At 40.0% G+C, this 26,487-nt stretch overlaps 8 protein-coding genes across 9 annotated transcripts; 6 read left to right on the forward strand and 2 right to left on the reverse strand.

Moving 5' to 3' along the window:
* The first annotated feature begins 426 nt into the window (after positions 1-426).
* Positions 427-1,440, forward strand: LOC18023447 (glyceraldehyde-3-phosphate dehydrogenase). Its single transcript, XM_006407065.2, has 2 exons — positions 427-721; positions 1,079-1,440. Exons 1-2 carry the CDS (start codon positions 665-667, stop codon positions 1,373-1,375), a joined length of 354 nt encoding a protein of 117 aa, XP_006407128.1. The 5' UTR covers positions 427-664; the 3' UTR covers positions 1,376-1,440.
* Positions 1,441-3,229: 1,789 nt separating this feature from the next.
* On the reverse strand, positions 3,230-5,054 carry LOC18023448 (sm-like protein LSM1B). The gene is made up of 5 exons (XM_006407067.2): positions 4,609-5,054; positions 3,990-4,058; positions 3,782-3,897; positions 3,630-3,692; positions 3,230-3,510 (listed from the first exon to the last, which is right to left on the reverse strand). Exons 1-5 carry the CDS (start codon positions 4,667-4,669, stop codon positions 3,433-3,435), a joined length of 387 nt encoding a protein of 128 aa, XP_006407130.1. The 5' UTR covers positions 4,670-5,054; the 3' UTR covers positions 3,230-3,432.
* A 590-nt stretch (positions 5,055-5,644) lies between these two features.
* On the forward strand, positions 5,645-9,071 carry LOC18023449. Of its 2 annotated transcripts, none has more exons than XM_006407068.2 (8): positions 5,645-5,773; positions 6,332-6,641; positions 6,746-6,943; positions 7,027-7,299; positions 7,419-7,521; positions 7,607-7,725; positions 7,845-8,021; positions 8,107-9,071. In XM_006407068.2, the coding sequence occupies exons 2-8, from the start codon at positions 6,345-6,347 to the stop codon at positions 8,884-8,886; spliced, it is 1,947 nt and encodes a 648-aa protein (XP_006407131.1). In that variant the 5' UTR covers positions 5,645-5,773; positions 6,332-6,344; the 3' UTR covers positions 8,887-9,071. The 2 variants fall into 2 exon arrangements, with proteins under 2 accessions (XP_006407131.1, XP_024015596.1); XM_024159828.1 differs by lacking the exon at positions 5,645-5,773 and adding an exon at positions 5,833-6,218.
* Positions 9,072-9,400: 329 nt separating this feature from the next.
* LOC112088995 (cation/calcium exchanger 3) lies at positions 9,401-11,794 on the forward strand. The gene has a single exon (XM_024159773.1). The coding sequence runs from the start codon at positions 9,687-9,689 to the stop codon at positions 11,655-11,657; it is 1,971 nt and encodes a 656-aa protein (XP_024015541.1). The 5' UTR covers positions 9,401-9,686; the 3' UTR covers positions 11,658-11,794.
* Positions 11,795-11,925: 131 nt separating this feature from the next.
* Positions 11,926-14,591, forward strand: LOC18023450 (subtilisin-like protease SBT1.4). The gene has a single exon (XM_024159980.1). The coding sequence runs from the start codon at positions 12,060-12,062 to the stop codon at positions 14,388-14,390; it is 2,331 nt and encodes a 776-aa protein (XP_024015748.1). The 5' UTR covers positions 11,926-12,059; the 3' UTR covers positions 14,391-14,591.
* Positions 14,592-15,526: 935 nt separating this feature from the next.
* LOC18023451 lies at positions 15,527-16,087 on the forward strand. Its single transcript, XM_006407070.2, has one exon. It carries the CDS (start codon positions 15,630-15,632, stop codon positions 16,002-16,004), a length of 375 nt encoding a protein of 124 aa, XP_006407133.1. The 5' UTR covers positions 15,527-15,629; the 3' UTR covers positions 16,005-16,087.
* Positions 16,088-20,593: 4,506 nt separating this feature from the next.
* Positions 20,594-23,426, forward strand: LOC18024127 (probable GTP diphosphokinase RSH2, chloroplastic). The gene is made up of 6 exons (XM_006407071.2): positions 20,594-21,292; positions 21,391-21,576; positions 21,693-22,153; positions 22,243-22,401; positions 22,488-22,839; positions 22,932-23,426. Exons 1-6 carry the CDS (start codon positions 20,594-20,596, stop codon positions 23,217-23,219), a joined length of 2,145 nt encoding a protein of 714 aa, XP_006407134.1. The 3' UTR covers positions 23,220-23,426.
* Positions 23,427-23,669: 243 nt separating this feature from the next.
* LOC18024128 (scarecrow-like protein 29) lies at positions 23,670-25,205 on the reverse strand. Its single transcript, XM_006407072.2, has one exon. It carries the CDS (start codon positions 25,200-25,202, stop codon positions 23,670-23,672), a length of 1,533 nt encoding a protein of 510 aa, XP_006407135.2. The 5' UTR covers positions 25,203-25,205.
* Between the last annotated feature and the right edge of the window lie 1,282 nt (positions 25,206-26,487).

Consider the following 26,487-nt stretch of genomic DNA (forward strand, 5'->3'; position numbering starts at 1 on the left):
ATTTTATTGTTAAATTGAAGAGAAGAAAGCTGGTGAAAACTAAGGTGACGGACCTGTGATGATTATTTTCGATGACAGCCAATGATATTCCTTGTCTTTTCTTCATCTTGCTGACAGCCCAGGCTCAGGCCCAAGCCCATATCTAGACAACGTCGTTGATCCTGTGGATATCGAGGGACCATTATTCTGACGAACTCGATATGTGGGATCCAGACGTGTAATAATGGGTTAGTCCGGTCATTTTATAAGATTATTGAGTTCGTGGTCTAAGTTCTAGGACTCAAATAATATAAGAGCATGTGCAATGGGCTATTTAACCCCGTCTCTAACCATTTTAGCTTAATTAAATAAATCAGTAAAAAGAGCATCGCCTAATTTGGAGCTAGGAGAAACGTTTTTCCACACGCACGTGGTGAAATATGATTGGACTCAAAAAAAAGAGAAGAAAAAATAATTTTTGGGTCCTCAAATAATTTTTTTTTGGCTCCCCAAAAAACCATTTTCCTCTCTTCTTTCTTCGTTATCTCCATCGAACTGCAAGTCGTCGATTTCATCAGGATCCTTCGTCAGCGAGTTTCAGACGGTGGCGGAATCTGACTTTTGGTTTCTCTAATCGCTAGATTTTGGAAAAATCGGTCGTTTAGTCGCTAGAGTCGTTCTTCAAATGGACGATGTTGAGCTCGTCGCCGTCAACGATCCGTTCATCACCACTGAGTACATGGTTTGTTTCCTTCATTCGACTGTTTTTCGATAAGTGATTGTTTGGTATTGTTTCGATTTGTTGATTTATGGGATTCAATTAGTAGCGTTGATCGATTTGACCTCGTCGCAATTGGAAAATGGATCGTATCATTATCATCCACTATTATGCATGTGTGTTTTCGGTGTCTAGATGGTTTGTTTATTGAGTACTCAGGTCCCGAAGCAGGTTTACAAAGATTTTGTTGAGTTTTGATTAGCTGATCAGATCTCTATATTGGAACTGATGATTGATATGGTGCTTCTGTAATGTAATCGATTAGCCTGGTATCAATTGAGTTCTTAGAGCTTTGAGTGACGTAATTTTTGATTGCTGCAGACCTACATGTTCAAGTACAACAGTGTTCACGGTCAATGGAAACACCATGAACTCAAGGTTAAGGATGAGAAGACCCTTCTCTTCGGTGAGAAGCCAGTCACTGTCTTCGGCATCAAGTATATACAGCGAGTTTTGATCATTGTATTAAGTTTGTATAAGTTTAACTATGATTTGTATGAGTTTAACTATGATTTTAGAATAAGTTTGTATGAAACTTGTATTAAGTATAAGTTTAAGTATGACATTGCACATGATCATTGTGGCGATGAGTTTGTATGGGTTTGTGAATGGGTTTAAAGTTGATTCTTTGGTTTGTAGTTGAAGTTCAAAATAAATTTATTGTATAAGTTTTTTTTTAGAAATTAATTTGAGTTTCTCCTATTGGACCCTCAAAAATTACAAGAGTTTCTACTTATAAAACAATTCATAATATTAATAAAAAAAAGGGATAGAGACCCATGAAGATCTCTCCCATTGCACATGCTCTAATGGTATAATATCTTATACATTTGTATTATTTATCGTTATTTTTAATGTGAGATCTATCAAAAAAACTTCTAATGAAATTTATCAGTTTATTTAATTCTGGTTTATCATCCTCATTGTAAAGTAAACTTAGCCTATTTTTAAACATTCAATATCCTGCGACTTGATTATACTATTATTTCTTATCGGATCGATTAAAATTTATGGTCCACCAACCACATCTCATTATGAGTTTTGACAATGTACATGTATTTTAGCTGGTTTTCGACTATTCAAATTTTTTTTTTAGAAAAGCTCCATTATACTAATTTGAAAATCTTCACCAAATTTGTACGTTCTTATCCGCAGGTAATTTCATTACAAAAACGTCAGAGATAATATAAATTGACGTCCTTGCCAATACGGTCCAATCACGTCATAATACTTTAGAATTAATTTGTATAAGGTAAAATAGCCGAATTTATTAGCACGGAAACAAATACAACATTTTGTTTAGTTTTTATATTTATCTTGAACGGCTAAATCAATTTGTTAACTGAAATTAAATATTTCACAAGTAGTGGAGGTGACCATATATCTATCGAAATGTATTTGTCATATAATTATCGAGATATATATTAGATAATTCAAAAAGTTTCCAAAATTACCGGCAAGTCTGGTATCAATAATCCCACTAATAAAATGAAATACTGTATCATAAGACATTGATTGATTGAATATCTAGATGTGTCTCGTTTCGGAGAAAGTGGGACTTTAGTTTAGGCATAATAGCATTTATGACTTGATTTCACCGCATAGTTTGTCAAAAAAATTAAAAAATTTCCGGGAAGCTTACGCCGCCGGCGCGAGTAACTCGGAAAGTTAAAATTTATACGGACACACGAGAAGTTGAAAAGCCTAAAAAGAAGTGCACTTAGAGATCGGTTAAGGCATTCAATGCAATGTTCGAAGAGGTTCATAGGACTCAGTCCACATGGTCGGTTCCTGATGCTCAGCTTAGAGAGGAGCTCTGAATATCTCTATCCGAGCATCTGATCCCGACTTATAGATCGTTTCTTGGAACGTTCAGGGGTCATATAGAGAGTGGAAGACACCCTGAGAACTACTTGAAATATTCGGTTGAAGATATCGAGACAATTGTTTTAGATTTCTTCGAAGGATATACCACACCGCCACACTTGAGGAGGCGATGAAACAAGACCGAAAACCAAGAGGTTATTTTTCTTTCTTTTGTTTCCCTCAGCCACGTTAGCAGGTCATAGAATAGAGCCATTCTTTGAATTTTTATTCACGGGTTGGTGGTTTATGCACCGTTCCTTTTTCTGCCCGATGGAATAATAAACCATACATGTCTGTTGTTTGTGCCATATGTATACTCTCTTCGTTTTTAACCAAAGTCCTGATTTATCACCAAACCAATATTTACCATGTAAATTCCGCAATGTCCCCCACCTCCACTACTCTTTTGCTCAATTTCTGTTGTCGTTTGTGTAATTTGGTTAGTAAGTCTATTATGAACAAGGATCACAACATTGTTTCAAAACTTCATTAAAGAAAGGTCTTTCTTTTCTTTTTCTTTTTTTTTTTTGTCAATCTAAAGCAAAATATTAGGTCTTGGTTTTAGATAGAAATAATTCCATCTCAACTCAATTCCAAGATAAGTAAGATTGCCACTTTTTTCTTAAAAAAAAAGATTAAATAGATCCGAAGTACACACAGAAGTTATTTGTTGTCATATTCTTCCAAAACGAAACATGAGACCTGCGTCACTCTCCTATATCTTCATCCACACACCAAAAAGGCTCATCATAAAACTTGCGAGCCAAAGCAGAGGATCAAGCCAAGAATGAATAGGGACACAATCCATCTTAATCAAAGTCAAGAAACTCCATTCTCTTCCTCATTGTTCCTCTCAGCTCACTCGCCTCCCTCTCCACCTTTTGCGCCTGCATCAGAAGAACACACAGATTCCCCCGAAACCAAATCATCAGTATGCACGCAACACCACAAGAGTTTTGTTACTGACGTGAGGAAATTCGAACATGTGATGTGATCTCTGCCTTACCCTTTTTATCTCTGTCTCTGAGACGCGAATCATATGTGGAGGAAGCTCCTCTCTCTCCGTGTCCTAACACATGGTTTTAAGGACAAATCAGTGAACTGGATTACACAAAGTGAGATAACAAAAAAAAAAACTTAAACAAGAAGACATCTTACCAGCTCACCAATCAGAACAACATTCTCTCCACGGATTACATAGAGGCCTAAAGGGATGTCGCAGTACTGTTCACCTACAATTACCCTCTCGCACGCACCTTCCAAAACCGCGTTGGCTGTGTATTTAAAGCAAATAAAGCATACTTTTAATCTCTCTCCCACTAACAGTATCATAAATGTAGGAAGAATGAAAAAGCAAAATGTATACCGAATTGATCAAATGAACGGAGCGTTCCCATTAGCTTTCTACCATCTCTAAGGAGCACAAGTAGCTTTCCTGCATTATCAAGAGCAGAGCCAACATCCATAAGCAACTGACGCACATTGAATTATGTTTAAGAGCAGACCTAAACTCTAAATGAGACTGAAAATAAACGCACATCCCAAAAAAATCTGTAAAAAGAAGATCATGAACATTCACACTCAAAGAACTCGAATCTTAATTATTAAGCCAATACTAAAGCATATTCGATACAGGTTAAAGTTAGATCCGGAAGTTTCATCATTTCGATCAGGTGCATGCTAAAAGCTTAGCAACAATTATCAATGAACAATCAGACTAGACTCAGTAATTAAACTAAAAGATATGAAGATTCAATCTTTTAAGCAGTGAGTGTCTCTTTACGATACTACAACACCAACAAATTGACAAGATTTGAATAAGGCCGCAGCCTATTTAACAATAAGAGCTAAAAATCAAACGCAAGAAACATTGAAAATTGTTTGCAAGAGTAAGCTCACGTAATGCATTCAGAGGCATCAGGCCTTACATACATAAATACATATATACAAATCTGGAAATCAGGAGAGAAATAGAGACGGATTACTATCGAGATAACTGGCAAGCGAAGTTGAAAGATATATATCTTCAGGACCAGCCCAAGACATCGTCACTGACTCTATCTGCTTAAAATTGAAGAAAAGTTTCGGTCTTTATAGAAAACACAACCGAGAATAAAGTTCTCAGATTGCAGTTGAAGAGATGGGATTGGCAAATCGAACAGAGAAAGAGTAGCACTCACACGAATCGAAAATTGATAGGAAAAAAAAAAGGAGGAAAGAGGAAAAGATTAGGGTTTTGACCAAAGAGTTCAGCTTAAGGAAGCGATAAAAAGTTTGTGACTTTCAATTCCAGATCGAACACGGACACGGGTTCGTCGAAAAAATATTAAACCCAGATCCGATCGCAATTGGATGTGATAATCGTTTAGGAAAATCACGCGAGCAAATCGACCACTGGTTCTTAAGTATTCTTCGTTTATCCTTTGACGGAGCCAGGGCCAAAAATGTCCGAGATTTTCTAACTCGATAAATATTTTGTTTTATTCGTCGATAAATAAACAAAGTCTTTGGATTTTTGTTTATATTTAATCATGAAATTTTTCGAAATAATTAGTTATGTATTGTCAACACATATTTTAACTTATATTTGAAGGACTGGAATTATTTTCTGTAAGGAAAAAACTAATAATATGATTGCTACCATGTACCACAAAAGACAAGCTTAATTGGTAGTTTGCTACATTTTAGAAGTTTAGTGATCACATAAGCAATATACAGACATCTTTATTCGTAACTACAATACACAGAACTCATTAATTAATTTTTAGATTTACCATGTTCTTATGAGCGAAATCAATAGAAATTGTACTGCTGTTTACTTCTTCTTTTTTATTTTTTCGACATGTACTGCTGATTGCTTAATACTGTAAAAGTTCTCATTATTCTATACAGCTAAGTGATCCAGTAATATTTCGCCACGCTAGTACCAGATCTTGGCGGCGCGAAACTACGCGGCGTTTGCTCAGCACAAAAACGTAGCGCAGTTTATTTAAAGCAAGCAAAAATCAATTTTGCACTTTTGTAGCTAATCTATCATCATCGGAGAGAAAGACCCCCCTTGACGGAGATATCGTACATAAGCAAGCAACCTTAACCTTCTCCACTGTAAAACCCTCAAATCAGGGTCACGATTTCATCTTTATTTTCCAGGTTCGATTTTCATTGAATTTCGTGTTTACACGATTCGATTTTTTGGGGATTTTGGGGGTTTTTCGTTCTGTGTCTTTAGGTCACGGATCTTGTTCCTCTGCAATAGATCATGTTAAGCTTCAGGCGGAATCACATTCGATTGGATTGTTTGAAGTTTCTTCTTTTTTGTGTTTGTATCGGTTTAAAACGCGATAGTTATCAGGAGTATGGTTTGTTGTGGTTCTCGAGAAATTTCAGGAAAGTGAGAGTTTTCTATTTATGGGTGGTTGTTTTCTTTATCCCGAAATTTTTATTTTTTGGGGGGATAATTCGTGAAAGGAATGTCCTTTCGTACGAAATTGTATCCGATTTTCCAGCTTGTAGATGTTTTGAAGATCTCTGGCAAAAGTCGGAGAGCATAATGCACTCGTAGCTGATTCTGGAGATTGAATTTGTGGCATCCAATGTAGTTAGATCAGTTTTGTTTTTATTTTGTCTTAGACTGAGTTTTGTCTTAGATCAAAACGCTATTGAGCAACAAGTAATGTTGTTTACCGAATTGTTTCATTGATGTTTTAGGGATAGATTGATCATGGCAACTGCAACTATGGCCACAGCAGCTGGAGCAGCTGCTCTTCTATACTACACGTTGAACCGGAAATTAATAGCGGGTCCATCTGATGTTGACGATGAGAATTCTGAAACTTCTACTACTCGTGCTTCTTTGAGGATTGACCGTGTTTCGCATAGACTTATTCAAGCTCCAGCAACTTGGTTGGAGACAATTTCTACTCTCTCTGAGACTCTTCGTTTTACTTACTCCGAGACTCTAGGGAAGTGGCCAATTGGAGATCTTGCTTTTGGGATCAATTTTCTCATCAAGAGGCAGGTAAACATCTCTTGATGTCTATCACTGTCACAAGTTTTGGTTTTTTTTTTGTCATCTTTTAGGTCAAAGGGCGAACATTTTAATTTGTGTAACTAAAACTGCAGGGACTTCTACATGTTGATCGTGTCTTTGGTGGTGAAGAGAGCATTGAGCTCAAAGGACCAGAAGTAGCCACTGAACTTAGATATTATTTGCACTTGTTGACGTTGTGCTGGCATTTCTCCAAGAAGACATTTCCGTTGTTCTTAGAAGAGACTGGCTTTACAAAGGAAAACGTCCTTATTCACGAACCCAAAGCTGGGGTAATTTTACAACAACTCTCGACTCCTAGGCACTTTTTAGACAGAGAATTTGAGAATTGGTTTGTGAATTTCGCATCATGCAGATATTGAAGCCAGCTTTTACGGTTCTTGTCGATCACAATACAAAATGTATTCTATTGTTGATCCGTGGAACGCATAGCATCAAGGACACATTGACGGCTGCGACAGGAGGAATTGTGCCATTCCATCATACCGTTGTAAACGAGAGAGGTGTCAGCAATCTGGTTTTAGGATATGCACATTGTGGTATGGTTGCTGCTGCTCGGTGTATAGCAAAGCTTGCCACCCCTTGCCTTCTCAAGGGTCTTGAGCAATATCCAGATTACAAAATCAAGGTACTTTATTTTCCCCGTTTCCTGTTTTCTACTTCACCTTTTCTGGAAAAGAAGTGTTTGAAAGAAAATATTATCTCTAGTTCGGACACATCAATCATTATCCTGCATTTTGTTGGCAGATCGTTGGGCACTCTTTGGGTGGTGGAACGGCTGCTCTTTTGACATATATTTTGCGGGAGCAGAAAATGCTCTCTACAGCTACCTGTGTTACATTTGCTCCAGGTTTTTCATCCAACATAGTTTTCAGTAACATCTGTTGATACTTTCTCAAGACATAAGACTGAGCATTTGTTCCTATGTTCTTCAGCTGCTTGTATGACCTGGGAATTAGCTGACTCTGGGAACGACTTCATCGTGTCTGTCATAAATGGAGCCGATCTGGTGCCTACATTTTCTGCTGCATCAGTAGATGACTTACGCGCTGAGGTTAGCTTCTTAAACCCCAAATTATGTGCCTTGACAACGCTTCATTTATGCACTTGGGAGAACTTTTCTTTGTATCTTGTTAAGAGAATCCTTTTTTCTTCCTTTTCTCACCTCTTAAGGTAACAGCATCTGCTTGGCTAAATGATCTGAGAAATCAAATTGAACGGACTAGAATCCTCAGCACTGTTTATCGCTCAGCGACGGCTTTAGGATCCCGCCTTCCATCTATGGCCTCTGCCAAAGCAAAAGTTGCTGGTGCTGGTGCAATGCTACGTCCAGTGTCTAGCGGCACACAGGTAATAAAACTACATGGAATATGCTTCTGAACTTAAACAGCTTTCAAGACTGAAAAAGTTGCTGAGTAAAACAAACTTTATGCAGGTTGTGATGAGAAGAGCTCAGAGTATGCTGACCCGTCCTGCACTAAGCTTATCTTCTTGGTCATGTATCGGACCGCGGCGCAGAGTCCCTGCTACTCAATCAAACTCGGAACATCAGTTAGATTCTTCTGAAGCAATGTCCCAAGTTAGACCCGAAACCGTAGATCCTCTTCTTGCCACCACTAGTAGTAATTCCACAGATGAAGAAATCACAGGGAAATGGAAATCAGAAGCTGAGTGTTCTGACTACGATGAAACATCTGCTGCTTGTCTTGGAGCCACAGATCTTGACGAGTGCGAGGATCCAGCGGAAATCGAAACACGCGAAGAGCGTATGACTGAAGCCGAGCTATGGCAGCAGCTGGAGCATGACCTTTACCACGATGACTCTTCAGAGCTGCCTGGAGAAGCTGATGTGGCAAAAGTAATCAAAGAAGAAGAAGAAGCCGTCATCGCAGAGGCCGGTGTGGCTCAGCCGGAGATCCGGACGCCTGAGATGAAAGAATCCCACAGATTTCTCCCGCCGGGTAAAATTATGCACATTGTCACAGTCCGGCATGAGGCCGTTGAAGCTAACGAAGAAGAAGACGGTTCTGCCCCCGAGAGGCCTGAGACAGTGGAGACAGTGGAGGAGGGTAGAGTAGGAATCTTTCTGACGCCGAGGTCATTGTATAGTAAGGTGAGGTTATCGCAGAGGATGATAAGCGATCACTTCATGCCTGTTTACAGACGACAGATCGAACGGCTAATACAAGAGCTAACACCGGAAGAACAACCTTAAACCTTCTGTTCGTGTTTTAGTTTCTTTTTGTTTTTTTTTTTGGCGGTAAAATTTCTATATGCAGTTGTAAATACTAAATACATACTTACGTTATTTACCAATACCTCCAACTGAGTTTTTTGTATTCGAAAATGTTTATTATATTTACAAAATGTACAAGAAGGCTATATTTCGATGTTTGCTAATGATCCTTGTCTCTGTTGAGTACTATATATAGAGGATATTTCTTTTTAAAATGGGGAAAGGACAGAGGACAAGAACTATAAATCGAATGAATCAAGTATGACATTGTATCTTTCTGGCCTAATCACGATTATAATTATAAATACACCTTCAAGACAAATATGAATTGTCCCATTGCTGTTAATCATTATCGTTCCCTTTGAAAGCCATACGTGTGTAAACAAACATTAGTTGGGAGAGAATTTATCAACAGACGAATATTTATTAAATTGAAAAGAATGCCACGTCTCTCCGGGTCAAAAATATCCGACCAAGTCCACCATTGTTTTGATTGGGCAAAGATTCCTCACCATTGTTTCGTGCTACGATCACACCCATTTTCTCTGGCCAACTTTCAAAATTGTGGGTTAATTACGAGGAATTACAATATCCCGATCGGCGATTGATCTTGCTGATCACTTGATTCTCAATTGCGTTTCTTTCAACCGAATCTGGGTATCCTAGGGTCTTTCAAGAAGTTCAATATCGATCGTCTCTTGTTTGTTTGAAACCCTAGGGCCCCTTTCTGGTTCGGCGAGGTTTGGGGTTTATGGTTGATTGGTAATAAAACGTTTGAAATGAGCCTTGTAAATTTTCTTTGTAGCTCGAAAAATCCCAAATTTCGAGGGATTTTTAATGGGATTTGTGCTGTGATTCTATTTGTCTTCTTCTTTGATCGGAGCGACATACTCAGGAACCCTTTGTTAAGAAGTAACGCGTCTTTCGTCGATGGTGGTAGTGGTGGTTCGACCTCCAAAGCTAATTTCAACAATGGTTTTAGCCAATTTACGGTAGTTCGTCGACATATGAGCGAAGCTGACACAAACGTTTCTAAGCTAATCAACGGTTCTGGTAATAACAGCTTGAGTAGCACTAGTACTGTATTATGCTCGGGTTTACACAATCACATGGGTTACGCTGATCAATGCGAGTTCTTAAGAGCGAATCCGATTTGCTCCCCTGATGGATTCTTTAATTACCTCAACTTCTTTTACTGCTCCTGCAGAGATTTCAAGATCTTGGGTTACATGATGTTGGGTGTTTGGCTTGTCGCGTTGTTTTATCTGTTGGGTAATACTGCTGCAGATTACTTTTGCTGTTCGTTGGAGAAGCTTTCAAAGCTTTTGAGGCTGCCTCCAACTGTTGCTGGTGTTACGCTACTCCCACTTGGGAATGGAGCACCAGATGTGTTTGCAAGTATAGCTGCTTTTGTTGGAACTGATAAAGGAGAAGTGGGTCTTAACAGCGTCTTGGGTGGTGCTGTGTTTGTTACTTCAGTTGTTGTTGGGATTGTCTCGCTTTGTGTTGCGGACATGGAAGTCAAGATCGATAAGAAATGCTTCATCAGAGACTTAAGTTTCTTCCTTTTCACACTCGTGTCTTTATCAATTATTTTGATGGTCGGTGAAGTCACAGTACGGGTCGCCATAGCGTTTGTCTCGATATATGTGGTTTATGCTTTCCTCGTGGCGGCAAATGTTGTTCTGAGAAAGCATGCTAAGAGGTTTAAGCTAGAAGCTATTACTCCTTTGCTACCTATGCAAGGAAGTGTGTTTTCCCCGAGTGTTGAAGAGGATATTCCAATGCATAGCCCCTTGATCGAAACTGACACTGAGGATGGTCCACCTCGGCTACAGAACTCTCTTCCTCAATGGATGTGGGCTTCGAATGTGGCCATCTACTCAAACCATTTCGCGAGAGTTAGTGTACAAGATGATGACAGGCCACCTTGGGGGTGGATTGACGACAGTGCAGAAGTTGAGAGCTCCTTGTGTACTAAACTCACTTCCTTGTTGGAAATTCCACTGACGATTCCAAGGAGGTTAACAATTCCATCGGTCGAGGAAGATACATGGTCAAAGACATATGCCGTGGCTAGCGTTTCATTAGCCCCTGTACTCTTGGCATCTCTCTGGAGTAGCCAAGACAATGTGAGTCCCCAAGCTTGTGTTGTGGCTTACTTTATCGGCGTTGCTATAGGCTCAGCTCTTGGTTTTCTTGCTTACAAAAACACAGAACCGGATCACCCACCTCGAAGATTCTTGATCCCTTGGGTTCTTGGTGGGTTTATCATGAGCATCGTATGGTTCTACATGATTGCAAACGAACTCGTAGCTCTTCTGGTGACATTTGGTGAGATCTATGGAATCAACCCGTCGATACTTGCACTAACGGTACTCGCTTGGGGAAACTCAATGGGTGACTTAGTGTCGAACATCGCATTGTCGATGAACGGTGGGGACGGTGTGCAAATCGCTCTATCGGGATGCTATGCAGGTCCAATGTTCAACACACTCGTTGGGCTCGGTATGTCGATGCTTCTCGGCGCATGGTCCAAGAGTCCTGACACGTACATTGTACCAGAAGATAAAAGCTTGTTCTACACACTTGGGTTTCTAGTACTCGGTTTGGTTTGGGCTATGGTTGTGCTCCCACGCAACGACATGCGACCTAATAAAACCTTGGGTGTTGGACTCATTGCTCTGTATCTGATATTCGTCACATTCAGGCTCAGTTGCGCCATGGGATTCATACCATGGGCTGCTTAAAAGCTATGTAACCTTGTTTGATCTGTAACCAACGACTAATTAGAGGCCAATGTATATCAAAACTTGTAATGAGCGTTCATAGTTTTTGAATATTTCGATAAGAGCTTAAATATATGTGTTCGTTTCTGATTGGTCAGTCGTTTTGTCATACCTGCCACTTTATATAACCTCAAGAATCTTCTTATCCTCGTGTCAATAATCAATATTAATAAATCGCAGTCATGTGACCCACGTCTCCTCCTCCATATTTCCATTATCAACTTCAAATTTTTTAATGGATACTGTATAATACCAAACCTGTTATCACCAATAATTCATATATTGCTGACGTGGCCTTAGACGAAATAAAAGATTCAGGAGCTCTAGAGCCACAACGAATCTTCTTCCATCGGGCGACTTGCCATGGCTAAGCTCTCTCTCTCCTCCGTCTTCATCGTCTTTTCTCTCTTCTTCTGTTTCTTATCTTCAGTTTCTTCATCGGAAGGCATAGCATCCTACATCGTTCACGTGCAGAGCTCTCATAAGCCTTCCCTCTTCTCCTCCCACAATCATTGGCACAACTCTCTCCTCCGCTCCCTCCCATCTTCTCCCCAACCCGCGACTCTCCTCTACTCTTACTCACGCGCCGTTCATGGCTTCTCCGCTCGTCTCTCCCCTATTCAGACCGCCGCTCTCCGCCGTAACCCCGCCGTCATTTCCGTAATCCCAGATCAGGCGCGTGAGATTCACACAACTCATACCCCTACCTTCCTCGGTTTCTCCGATAACTCTGGTCTCTGGAGCAACTCCAATTACGGAGAAGACGTCATCGTCGGCGTTCTAGACACTGGAATCTGGCCGGAGCATCCGAGTTTCTCGGATTCAGGTCTCGATCCCGTTCCATCTACCTGGAAAGGCGAGTGCGAGACCGGACCGGATTTTCCCGCATCATCTTGCAATCGGAAGCTCATCGGTGCTCGAGCGTTTTACAAGGGATATTTAACGCATCGCAATGGATCAACAACGCACACGGCGAAGGAATCGAGATCGCCGCGCGATACAGAAGGTCATGGTACGCACACGGCGTCTACGGCGGCTGGATCGGTTGTTGCCAACGCGAGCTTTTACCAATACGCGAGCGGACTGGCGCGTGGGATGGCATCTAAGGCGAGAATCGCCGCTTACAAAATCTGTTGGACCGGCGGTTGCTACGACTCCGATATCCTTGCTGCCATGGATCAGGCTGTATCGGACGGTGTTCACGTGATTTCTCTCTCCGTTGGTGCCAACGGCTACGCTCCGGAGTATCACAAGGATTCCATCGCGATCGGAGCTTTTGGAGCGACGCGGCACGGTATCGTCGTTTCCTGCTCCGCCGGAAACTCCGGTCCAGGACCACAAACCGCCACCAACATCGCTCCTTGGATCCTCACCGTTGGTGCGTCCACGATCGACAGAGAGTTCACCGCTAACGCAATCACTGGCGACGGGAAAGTCTTCACCGGAACGTCACTGTACGCCGGCGAATCTCTCCCCGATTCTCAGATTTCTCTGGTGTATTCCGGCGATTGCGGAAGCAGATTGTGCTACCCTGGAAAATTGAACTCATCCTTGGTGGAAGGCAAGATCGTTCTCTGTGACAGAGGAGGAAACGCCAGAGTTGAGAAAGGAAGTGCCGTCAAGATAGCCGGCGGAGCCGGCATGATTCTCGCGAACACAGCTGAAAGCGGTGAAGAACTCACCGCCGATTCGCATCTCGTCCCGGCGACAATGGTCGGAGCTAAAGCTGGAGATCAAATCCGCGACTACATCAAAAATTCAGACTCTCCCACCGCAACAATCAGCTTCCTAGGAACCTTGATCGGACCATCTCCTCCTTCTCCCAGAGTCGCCGCCTTCTCCAGCCGTGGACCAAACCATATAACCCCGGTTATCCTCAAACCGGACGTGATTGCACCAGGAGTTAACATTTTAGCCGGTTGGACCGGAATGGTTGGTCCGACCGATTTGGATATCGACCCGAGACGGGTCCAATTCAACATAATCTCCGGGACATCGATGTCGTGCCCACACGTCAGCGGACTCGCCGCTCTCCTCCGTAAAGCTCATCCCGATTGGTCACCGGCGGCCATCAAATCCGCTCTCGTAACAACCGCTTACGTTACCGAAAATTCCGGCGAGCCAATCGAGGATCTGGCCACCGGAAAAACATCCAACTCATTTATCCACGGAGCTGGCCACGTGGACCCAAACAAAGCCTTAAATCCTGGTTTGGTTTACGACATCGATGTGAAAGACTACGTCGCCTTCCTCTGCGCCGTAGGATACGAGTTTCCTGGGATTCTGGTATTCCTTCAGGATCCAGCTCTTTACAACGCCTGCGAGACGAGCAAGCTCAGAACTGCCGGCGATCTCAATTACCCATCTTTCTCCGTTGTTTTCGGATCGACCGTCGATGTTTTGAAATACAGAAGAGTTGTGAAAAACGTGGGAAGCAACGTTGACGCGGTGTACGAAATCGGGGTTAAATCTCCGGCGAATGTTGAGATCGAGGTGTCTCCGAGCAAGCTTGCGTTTAGCAAGGAGAAGAGCGAGTTGGAATTCGAAGTCACGTTTAAGAGCGTTGTGCTCGGCGGCGGAGATGGATCCATGCCGGGTCATGAATTCGGGTCGATCGAGTGGACGGATGGTGAACACGTCGTCAAGAGTCCGGTGGCCGTTCAATGGAGTCAGAGCTCAGTTCAGTCTTTTTGATTGATATTTAAAATTGGGCTCTACTTTCATGGATTTCATCACACACAAAAATATTCTAATGGGGTTTGTTTAATGGGCCGATCTGTTTATTCATTGTTAAACTCTCACTCGTGGGTTAGACCACTATGGGTGAATGAGCAGAACAATTCGATTTACAATTGTAAAATTATTTTCTAAATAAAACTGACGATTTCAATTCGACCGGAAGAAAAAGGAAAAGAGAGTCGTTTTCCTGTAATTTGATAATAATCAAGATCAGTAATAGTGTCGCTTTTGATTCGGTGAACACTCTTTCGAAAAAGTATCTGATGAATTGTACAGACAGAAGGGGAACTAATGAAAATACTCTGGCAATAATCAACATTCAACAGCAAACAAGAAATAAATTAAATAAATAGAGAAATAATAGCCGTCCATGAATTGACGCACACACAAAACTAAAACAGAAGTCAAGAAAACGTATAATTTTCCGGCGAATGGTTTTCACTATAATTGCAATAAAGTTGACTTTGTATATAATTGAGACAAAAGGGGTCCCTTGAGCTACGTAACTATGTGTCGTCTTCTGCACCAGCACATAAATTGGCTCACTCTCGTCTATATTCAAGCTTAGCTAATAGCTACTAAACACTTCTCATCTCTATTCATTTGCGCTTTGACTAGATGATTACCGTTATACGAAATTGTAACCAATCGATAGATTTAGTCATGTCGAACTAAGAGCACATATACATGTATAACACATAGTAGTTAGTTCTTTCAAAAAAAAAAAATATATATACAGTAGTTAGTTACAGTCGTTAAATGTTTACCACAAAAACTTCATATACTATGGTGTTTAATAATGAACATTTAGTATCATTTACGATGAGAAGATGGAACATAATGCTAAATTATAACAAGCATCGTGTGCAGTCCATTTCCATTTACTAACTTTATATATATAATAAGATTCGATACCAAAAAAATATCAAAGGTATGTGGCACTAATGATATGTCGTGGTACTTAGGTCATCCCCAAAATATATATATATAACAACAAAAACTAGAAATCGTTTATGATTTGGACTTGGACATACGATATTAGTTTACGGAATTTACTCAATATGTCATATTAAGTCCTCCTAAGTGAACGCATAGCAAATTTCATGACTCTAGTCTCTCTCTATATATAAGTTTCTCCATTTAACTCCATAAACCATCTCTCTATATCTTTATCTCAGCAAAAACCTCTCGCCAATGGATCCTCATCCGATCATCACTTCCGCCTCCACCGTATTACGGTGGCCATCAACTCGCCGGAAGGTCTCCCTCCGCCGGCGTAAGCCACAAGTCGTACGCCTAGGCCGGAAAAACAGTACGCCACGTGGTAGGTTCACGCTCAAGAGGATGGTGACAAGGATGAGGTTCAAGTGGCTGAGACTGTATTATGTGAGGCTCGTGAAGAATATCAAAGGGTATTATTGTAATTTGGTGAAGGAGTTTGCTGACGCCGGAGCCTCCACCATTCAGCAGCGGATGACGATGGAAACGGCAGCTTTTGCCGCTCCTGGCTTAGGCCTCTCTTTCTATCCCATGTCAAACCAAGATCGACCTCGTTTTTTTCTTGTGTAGCTAACTTGACCAGTTTCGAATTATTTACCTTTTGTAATTTCTTTTTTGTTTGTTTTGGTTATAAAATGTCTCATTATGCTACTTTCAAGTTTCTTATTTAAAACTAGATGTAACAAGAAAAAAAATTACATATATACCAATTATGACAGAAAACTATGAAGAAACTATAAAAAGTTTTGAACAAAAAAAAATGATATGATAGAAGAGTTCGAATAATTGGACCATTGGATAATGGGAAGAAACTGGAACTGTAAGAGTTCTTGTCGGCGATCTAACTGAGAAACATATATATATTGCTATTCAAATTTTAGACATTGACTTACAGGATATGGATTTTTAAGAGTTCTTGTGGTCGAAATGTTGTTTAAATTAGATCATTTTCTATTTGAAGTGCGAAAATAGTATACCGAGTGTAATAGAAGTATCCATATTTGAGTTGAAACTCCAAATAGATAATGTATGAATTATTCGAAAATTAATTAGCACATAATACATATAGTTTAGAATCTTAATTTGTCTAAAAAAAAGTATAAATCATGAGTATTGTGTAAAAATTCTGTTAGTATGAAAACATATTTTATTTGTTTCAAACTTTTCTGTTCTATATCAATAAACTGTAGGTGGTTATTTGATAAAATTCATTGGGGTCATAAAATTTTGGTTTGTAAATATAGTGATAAATCATTGGGTTTATAAACCCAAAATGTCTTACTTTCTAGCCCAGACGAGACACCATTAAACTCCGACGGATCCACGGAAAAACGGTATTGGGCTAGTATTGATGTTTGTGTGCAAGGAAAAGTAAACCAAACCAATATATATACACTTGCGGGGCCGGGTTGTCATCTCGGTTAAGAGAAAACCGGAATGAAACACGTGAAGATGCGTGTGAGGAAAGAGTGATTGCGTGAAGGAGAGTAAAAGGCAGCGGAACAATTCCACGTGGAGAAGTAGTCATGGCTGACCAAAATTCCTAATACTTTGCTTCTTACGCAAATCGCATTCCATTATTTGTGGACCACCTCCTCTCTTTTTTTTTTTTTTTTGTTCTATGCTTAAACCGAAACTAACCGATTCGATCCCCTAAATATCTCGATTGCTGCATAATAAAACCAAATATTTTTCAAAAAACCAATTTCATATGATCTTCTTTCGTCTGCCGTCGATGTAAGAAAAAAACCACGTCATTGTGAAACGAACATATCAATACGTCTTTTATACACAAACGCACGTGACTCACGTGCTCTAGAATGTAACAGGCGTTGACTAGTTATGAGTCGTCTCTCAACCACCGTAGGAAATTTACATGATTCCGAATTTCGAAATAGCTTTTACGGCTGCAATTCAATCTACAATCCGAAGATTCAATTGTAGCCGTCCGATTTGGGTAGACACGCGATCCCCATAAGTCGTGGAAGTGAAGCTGGGGAGTGGACACGTGAGATGAGCGTGACATCCATTTTTTTCTTTCGTGGCCGCCAATTATGACGCGTGCCATGTTCAGTTTTACCGACTTGGCTCCACGTGGCGAAATTTCTTGCTGTGATGGTTTTTCTTCGAGACGCGTCGGTGTCCTTATCTACTAGTCATTTACAAGCCAATCTTCTAGAGAGCATCGGCAATAACCAAATAAACGTTTATTAAAATCTAATTCTCACCACTTACTGCATTGAAAATGTCACTGTTGCCCCTACATAAACCCATTGTTTCCGTAATTATTTTTGTCAACCAGTATATTCTACGATATGTTTGACTGACAATATTATTGCACAAGTTATTTTATTTAGTCATTTTGCAAAATTTAACCGGAAATGGTTGTTCTTTTTCATTGCCTTTTCTTCCCAAAAACATAATATATATATATATATATTTATATAGAAGGATCGTTATATAAAACATTACTGAAGTGCCAATCTATAACTTAGGTACTGTTTAACGAAGAAGGGGAATGGAGTTAAGGAGTTGTTTAACCTAGTCACCAATCTGTGGTTGATCCAGATCCCCATTACTGAAGTAACAAGGTCCAATGAAAAAGAAAAAAATACAAAGAAACTATAGAAACAAGACATTAAGGAGAAGAACAAAAAATAGAGTAGCAGACAGAGAAGACATTATCTCATGGTGGACCCTCATTTATACAATTTGCTGATTTTAATTCATGTTTAAAGTAGCAGACTCCAGTTGCTAAAAAAAAAAAATTATATGACACACGTCATATTTTTATATAAATAACAATTATAAATGAATAAAGGTGATGCAAATTGGATGACTCATCTGCCGTAGATATAACTTTTTTTAAACAAATTGTGAATAATTAAAAATAAAAAGATTCCAAGAGGATAATTCTTATTTTATAAAATGATTGTGTTTGGGCAAAGTTAAAAAAGGATTACTTTACTGAATTACTGAATCTATACCCAACAAAAGGATCAATGACTAAATAAAGCATTTATGAATACTGATTAAAAAATATTACTATAATTTGCGGAAAAAACTGTTAAGAAATAGTTTCATTTAATTCATATATAAGGTTAATGTTGAACGTGAGTTCGCACGGGTCAAACAAGTCAACTTATGTTGAAGAGTTCAAAGATTTTCTGTTAAATTAAGCTTGGATCGGCAACGAAATAAGAACAAAGTTTAAGACATGGTGAGGTGAGTTTGACGAGGTGGCGAGGTGAGGTGAGTTTGGCGAGGTGACGAAGTGAGGTGAGCTTGATGAGGTGATGAGGTGAGGTGAGCTTGACGAGGTGACGAGGTGAGATCAGCTTGACGAGGTGATGAGGTGAGATCAGCTTGACGAGGTGACGAGGTGAGATCAGTTTGACGAGGTGATGAGGTGAGATAAGTTTGACGAGGTGGCAGAGAATTTGGCGAGGTGATGGTGAATTTGGCGAAGTGGGAGTGATTTTGGCGAGGTGATGATGATTTTGGCGAGGTGATGGTGAATTTGGCAAGGTGGGAGTGATTTTGGCGAGGTAATGGTGATTTTGGCGAGGTGAGAGGGATTTTGGCGAGGTGGGAGTGATTTTGGCGAGGTGATGGTGATTTTGGCGAGGTAGGAGTGATTTTGGCGAGGTGATGGTGAATTTGGCAGGGTGGGAGTGATTTTGGCGAGGTGATGGTGATTTTGGCGAGGTGGGTGTTCTCATCCCTTCACGAGCTATTTCTCTTCTCCTTTCCGAGATCCCTTTTCTTGGTCTCCTCCTCTCTTCTATTTATAGTGAGCGAGTAGGTGACGTGATGACGGTGGGATGATTTTTTGGGTCTTGTTAATGGGCCAAAATTGTAATGCTGGTGGATTTTGATGGGCCTGTTGGGCTAAATAAAGGGTGCTAAACCCACCTTCAACAGTTAATAAGTATTTAAGATTGATAATAGTAGATTACCATTAAATCTGTAATAAGTTTAAACTTATAAATACAAAAAAGAAATCGAACAATAAATTACGTAATCTGGACTTTATCAAATAACTACTAATTATGAGTCTTGTACTATATTTCCTTGTTTTATCATACGAGTTAGGTTAAAGCACAATACTCTTGAAATGTCTTTTATGAACACACAAAAGACATTTAGTGAATCTATAAACTATGCCGTAATTTTTATTTTATCGCCATTGGAGTTGAGATATCGATGTCATCTGATTGGATATTGTTAATTATTGATGTCATCTGATTGGATATTGTTAATCAATTAGCGTGTCATCCCTCTTTTACGAGTGTGCAAGCCTCCAAAGAATTAGCTTTAGTTAAAGATGTACTAGTAGTATCGCCTAAACTATTTGTGTTTTGAGTTTGGAAGACAGATTGATAACTTGACATAAAGCAATATTTACAAAGTATAAAATCTTCTGATTTATAGATCTTGGTTCGGGTTAAGCACTAAAAATATTTTATTCTTTAGAGATATTGAATCTATACCCAATAAACGAAAATTATATTTTTTTATATATACTTATCATTTACGTCAGCAGTGGAGGATTACGACATAACGAGATTAGACTGTACTAATCCCACTTAGTCAACAACAATTACCGAATAACCGAAAGGGTATTTAAGTAATTATGTTTACCGGTTTAGCTTGGTCGGCCAAACTTAAACAGACGAATATGGATGGAGAGAGAGTGGTTTCTATGAAAAATCGATGAGGGAGAAATAAATATCTAATTTTTACTTCCTTAAAGCAAAGCGTCTTCCTCTCTTCTTCTTCCTTACACACACCCCCTCTTGTCTGCCTTCGAGTCGTATTCTTCAATTTCATCTCTAAACTCGTATAAACTGTATATACCTTAGGTTTTGATCTGTTCTTCGCATCTAAGTAGATTTTTTTTTTCTTTTAAATAAAATTCTTTCTAGAACTCCGTATCAGTCTGGTTTTCTGGAATTTAGGGTGGGGAATTTCGTGGGTTTTGAGTAATCTGTTTGTCTCCATAGAAAAAAGGTGACTTTTGATTCCCGGGAAATTGACGTGTTTGGGGAGCTAATTCTGGGAATTTGCACAGGATATTCTTTATTCATTTTCTCTTCGTTCTTTGATTTTTCTGAAACCTGAACCTTCGGATTCTAAACCAGAACCAACGAGCTCCAATGGTGGTGGCGACGACCATAGCGCTTTACGCTAGCCCACCTAGCAGCGTTTGTTCCACGCCGCATCAGATCAACGCTTGTGATCTCGATCTGAGCTCCAGGAGTTCGTCGGCGTCTCCTTCGACGTCTTCTTCGCCGCAGAAACCCATCGTCGGAGGCCTCTCTTCGCTTTTCTCCGGCGCATCCGTCAAATCTTCAGCTTCTATCGGGGTTGAGGAATTTTCGTCCTTACGCCATGATCGGAGTGAGGATTTGAAAGATCTGAGCTTGAGCAGCTCCTTTTGTTATTCTCCTGCGAAATTCGTGGGTTCCTCGTATCATAGACGAGACCACCAAAGCCCCATCTCTGTGCTTCATGGTCCAGTCTCGTGTAGCTGCAGCCCTCCGATGAGGGTTTCTCGCGATCGGAATCTAGATGGAAGCTTCCATGGGTCTCTTCGCGTAGGAGCTAGCGGATTGTTCAATGGATTCGTAAGGAAAGCCGTGGGTTCGTGTGTGGATTACGAATTGGGATCGTCTTCTTCGGATTCGGATCTCGTTGATGAGCTAACGTTTACTATGGAGGATGGATTTGGGGCAGATGCGAGACAGCCATATGCTAGGGATTTGCTAAGACGTGCTCAGCTGAGGCACAAAATCTTCAAAGATGAATCTGTGATCAAAGCATTTTACGAAGCAGAGAAAGCTCATAGAGGACAGGTAGAGAGAGAGGCCTTAAATCACTTCTTTTTCCATAAATTTTGATTCTTGTTTGCTTTTGGTGACTGAAAGTTTTCGTTTGATGTGTTTAAAATTAGATGAGAGCTAGTGGTGATCCTTACCTGCAACATTGCGTTGAGACTGCTATGTTATTGGCTAATATCGGAGCTAACTCAACTGTTGTTGTGGCTGGGCTTCTTCACGACACCATGGACGATTCATTCATGAGCTATGATTATATTCTCAGGAACTTTGGAGCAGGAGTTGCTGATTTGGTCGAAGGGGTAAGAAATTCTGTAACAACTGTTGTCTTTTTTTATTTGATTGGTTGAGATTCTTGGTTTGGAAAAAACCGTGCTTATTAGTAGCTGATTGAGCTCAATGTGTGTTTTGTATATAGGTCTCAAAGCTTAGCCAACTGAGCAAACTCGCTAGAGAGAACAATACCGCGTGTAAAACCGTTGAAGCAGATCGCTTGCACACCATGTTTCTTGCAATGGCAGATGCAAGAGCTGTTCTTATCAAACTTGCTGATCGTCTGCACAACATGAAGACGCTTTACGCTTTGTCCCCAGTAAAGCAGCAGAGATTTGCCAAAGAAACGCTTGAAATATTCGCACCTTTGGCTAACCGGTTAGGGATCTCTACCTGGAAAGTTCAGCTTGAAAATCTATGTTTCAAGCATCTTTACCCACAACAGCATAACGAGATGTCAACCATGCTTGAGGATTCATTCGATGAAGCCATGATTACTTCCGCAATAGAGAAATTGGAGCAAGCTCTCAAGAAAGAAGGCATTTCTTACCATGTTCTCTGTGGCCGGCACAAGAGCTTGTATAGTATTTACTGCAAGATGTTGAAGTAAGTTCTCCTTCACTCATTAACATATGGAACAGTGTGAGTGAAACCAGAAGACTAATGTTGATGTTAAATTTTCTCGATTATACCAGGAAAAAGCTAACAGTGGATGAAATACATGACATTCATGGGTTACGTTTGATCGTTAACAACGAAGGAGATTGTTACAAGGCCTTAAGAGTAGTTCATGGTTTATGGTCTGAAGTTCCTGGAAAGCTCAAGGATTACATAACTCATCCCAAGTTCAATGGGTAAGTTCATATACCTGTTGTTTAAGTTGTGGCTTGTTAAAGTGTTACGAATCTGACTTTAGTATTTGTTACTTTTTATATTTTAGGTATCAATCTTTGCACACGGTAGTTATGGACAATGGAACGGTTCCACTTGAAGTCCAAATACGTACACAGGAGATGCATTTGCAGGCTGAATTTGGCTTTGCAGCTCACTGGAGGTACAAGGAAGGTGACTGCAAATACTCTTCGTTTGTGCTTCAGATGGTTGAATGGGCTCGATGGGTTGTAACTTGGCACTGCGAAACAATGAGCAAAGACCGCTCTTCCATCAGTTCTTCTGATTCCATCAAACCCCCTTGCAAGTTTCCGTCTCACTCCGGAGACTGCCCGGCTTCTTACAAGCCTAACAGTAGCCAGGACGGACCAGTCTATGTCATCGTAATCGAAAATGACAAGGTTTGTTATAAACTTGCTTTTTAATAGTCTTGTCGAGTACTAGAGAGTATAAGGCTTAAGATTGTTATACTGAACAAATCGGAAAAATGCAGATGTCTGTGCAAGAATTTCCAGAGAGTTCAACAGTCTCGGATCTGCTGAGCCGGGCGGGGCCAGGGAGCTCGAGGTGGTCCATACCAGCGAAGGAAGAACTAAGACCGAGGCTGAACCAGAGACCTGTGAGCGACCTCAAGTGGAAGCTGAAGATGGGTGATGTGGTGGAGCTGACTCCACCAATACCTGATGAGTCTCTGAGTGAATACAGAGAAGAGATTCAACGGATGTATGATCGAGGACTCGCGTTTTCCCGCCCTGGGGCCGTGGTCGGATGGGGAAGTTGATGAGTCTTTAAGGGGCTTGTTAACTATGTGTATATATATATGTATTTAGTAATGATTAATTTGTTGTACATAGCAAATGCTTCTGTTAATTTAATCCAAAGCTGGAAAAAGCTAAAAAGCATTACTGTTAAAATTTCCAAAAAAAGAAGCTCATATAAATTTCATTTACATGTATATATTTTTGGTCACCATAGTTCTTCACTAGTATCAATTTTATCAATCTTTGCCAATCTAGTAGCACTCTATTAGCAAAAGAGTATCAAATTACTTAATATATCTTGAGAGGCTAAAAGTAAAAGAGTATCAAATTGTGATCCTGACATGCCATCCTAGATGGAAAATGCTGCATTGGCTACTTGAAAATAAAATAACTTTGCAGATAACACAGTTTATACAAAGCTTTAGTTTGGAAACTTACAAGGAAAATTAAGACAAACACAAAGAGGCTAGCTACTTCCACAAGGAACAAAATGAAACTGCCTCTCCTTTCCATAATAACCCAGCAAAGGTATCTTCATCTTCCATCCTTAGTTCCCAATTGCTGTCATATTTTCTCAGTAAAGATTTGGCTCCATCAATTGCATCCTCTCCAAACGCTTCTGCGGCAAAACCAGCTTTTCTCATCCTTTCATACCATATATCTTTTCCCTCATTCATCTCTCCTGAACTCATCAACACCTTTGCTGCCTCTCCTTCCATTAGCTTCCTCTCTTCGCTACTCTCTTCTTTGAACCCATAGCTTGTTGAATCCAGAAACTTCCAAAGATACTCAAGTTTCCTCGCAAATCCTGCTGCAAAGTCTCCACTGCTACTGTATTCCCCATTGTACTCACAAAGAACCACTCCTTTTGGTTTCAAATTTCTCAGTGCTCTCAAAGCCTCACTTTTCTCATCAGGGGTACTTTGCTTCAGTTGATGCAGCCTAAACTGAGCACAGACGATCACGGTCTCATGAGATGAGGTATCACTGAGTTGGAGGAACTTGTCAACTACATTGATCTGGAGGTTGATGTTAAGGGACCGAGCAAAGCCAATGAGTTGAGAACCATAATTGTAATCAGGTGGACCAACAGAGAAAGGTATGTCTGCGGTTAGATGGGATACAATGGTTATTCGAACACGAGGAGGAGGTCCTTCTGGTCTGCAGCACAGAGCTTCCAGCAAAGTGGGCCATTGCATACCGTGAGAAACACCAATATCAAGAATATGAAGATCCTTTTTATCTCTGGGATCTTGTGCTAGAATCTGCAGGATAGCTGAGTTTGCCATGTTGTTAGGCAAAGCAAACCAAGGGCTTACCTCATAGAACTTGAGCAAAGTCTTTTGAAACATCTTCACTTCTGCGGAAGCAAACGTAACAGAGGATGTAACAGAGGAGGAGGTTGAAATATGATGTTGCAACGCTTGAAGACCAAAAACTGCAAGCCGATGATTAGCATCCCCAGAAGAAGAGGCAAGTTCAGAGAGAACACAAAGGTAATGTTGAACCCTTGATGAGTTCCTTGCCGTGATTGCCAAGGCACAAGGGTTAAGAAGTTGTTCTGCCCACCTCTTTTCCTTGTTACCATCTTTGCAGCTCATCTCACTAGACTTCTTTGCTTTCCTCTTGCTCCTTGCTGATCTTTTCACTAGTTGGTCATCGATAAGCCCATCATGGTTCCTTTTCATGGACTGCTCGTTTGGTTGATGAAATACGGGTGGAGGATCCGAACTAATGACTGGAGCTCCGGTTACCACTTCCAGGTTTGTTGCTTCACAACCCATAAGTGCACTAAGATCTTGACTATAGCTATGAATAAAATCATATCCCGGATCTTGAGCCTGATCCCATTCCCACGTTTGAGACCCGTCGAACTCGTGGAGCAAATAAGAATCATCGAATTCAGGTAATGGGGTTAAGGACATGGAATCCTCAAGCCAGCCTAGGACTTGATCTAGAGTTTGATTTGGTGGTTCTGTTTCTTCTAACGACATTGAATACATGATGAGAAAGGTATTGTTTGTGAGTAGGTGATAGGGTTAAGGTTTAAGATAAACAATAACAGGAATAGAAAGCATTTGGATCGGAGGAGATCTACGATCAGAATCGAATATAACTTGAAATGGCGTGTGTGGTCTTATATAGGATGTGCATGTCGAAGAGTATAATAACTACCTTTAGAAAATGGTCTTGAAAGTTGTGAGAGTTACCATTTGAATATTACAATTTGATTTGCATTTCTTAAATCAATTAGTCTCTTCACTTATTGCAATTTGGGACCATTGTTGGTGGTTGTAGTGTACTATTTATGTGCTGCATGTTATATATGGGTGTTTCAATAGAAGATTTGAGAAATATATAAAGGTATGAATCTGTATAATGATGTTGTCATTAGTATAATAGTATTTATAATAACCAAGGTTTAGATTGTGGGGACATATTATGATGCAGACATAGAATCTGGTTTTATCTTCTCTTTGTTGGTCTCGAGGATAATCTTTTTTTATGGTCTGACGGTTTGTCTATTAAAACTCTACTGGTTAAAAAATTATAACCTATCTTCGCGTATTAGTTTGGAATATGTAGAAGAATATTATTTTCCGAAAACATTAGATATCAACCATTATATATATATATATATATAAGTTTGTGTCACAAGATAGATATTGGAATGAATAACATTATGAACATATTGTCCAACAGTCCAATACGAATGATTTATTAATCTTTGTGGTCCTGCGGAACTATGTCCAAATATTGAAAGCTTTTTTTATAATAGTTGGAGGAAAATCATAGCATCCATTTCTATAATAAAACATAACAAGCTTTCCCTCTCTTTTTTGACATCATTACAAGCTTTCAAGAAACTGATGTTTGCCCACAAACAGCGATTGACTATGAATTAATAAAAATTTAGTTTGCGTTATTGCGTATATGTTTCAAACATCTTAGAAAACTAACATGATATATGAATTCAATATCCACAAGACCACACCTGATAGGCTTTTATAACTCTTTATAAATCCACAACTAGATGTCTAGATATATAAATTCAATGTCCACAATCCAACACATAATATTTTTAAAAGATTTAGAGAAATGTATGATCATTATTGATTCGAGCAGTACAACAAATTATTGATTTGTGACGCCTATTTGGTTGGTGAATGATTTGCAATCGTAAAGATTGTGGATGTAGGAATTGATTGGAGGATATAAACGTCAAGACAAAATATAAATTAACCTTAATAAAATGAGACAAAGACATGTTGAATCGTTGGTGTTGGT

Source organism: Eutrema salsugineum, unplaced genomic scaffold (genome assembly GCF_000478725.1).
Source record: "Eutrema salsugineum unplaced genomic scaffold, Eutsalg1_0 scaffold_13, whole genome shotgun sequence".
NCBI lineage: Eukaryota > Viridiplantae > Streptophyta > Magnoliopsida > Brassicales > Brassicaceae > Eutrema > Eutrema salsugineum.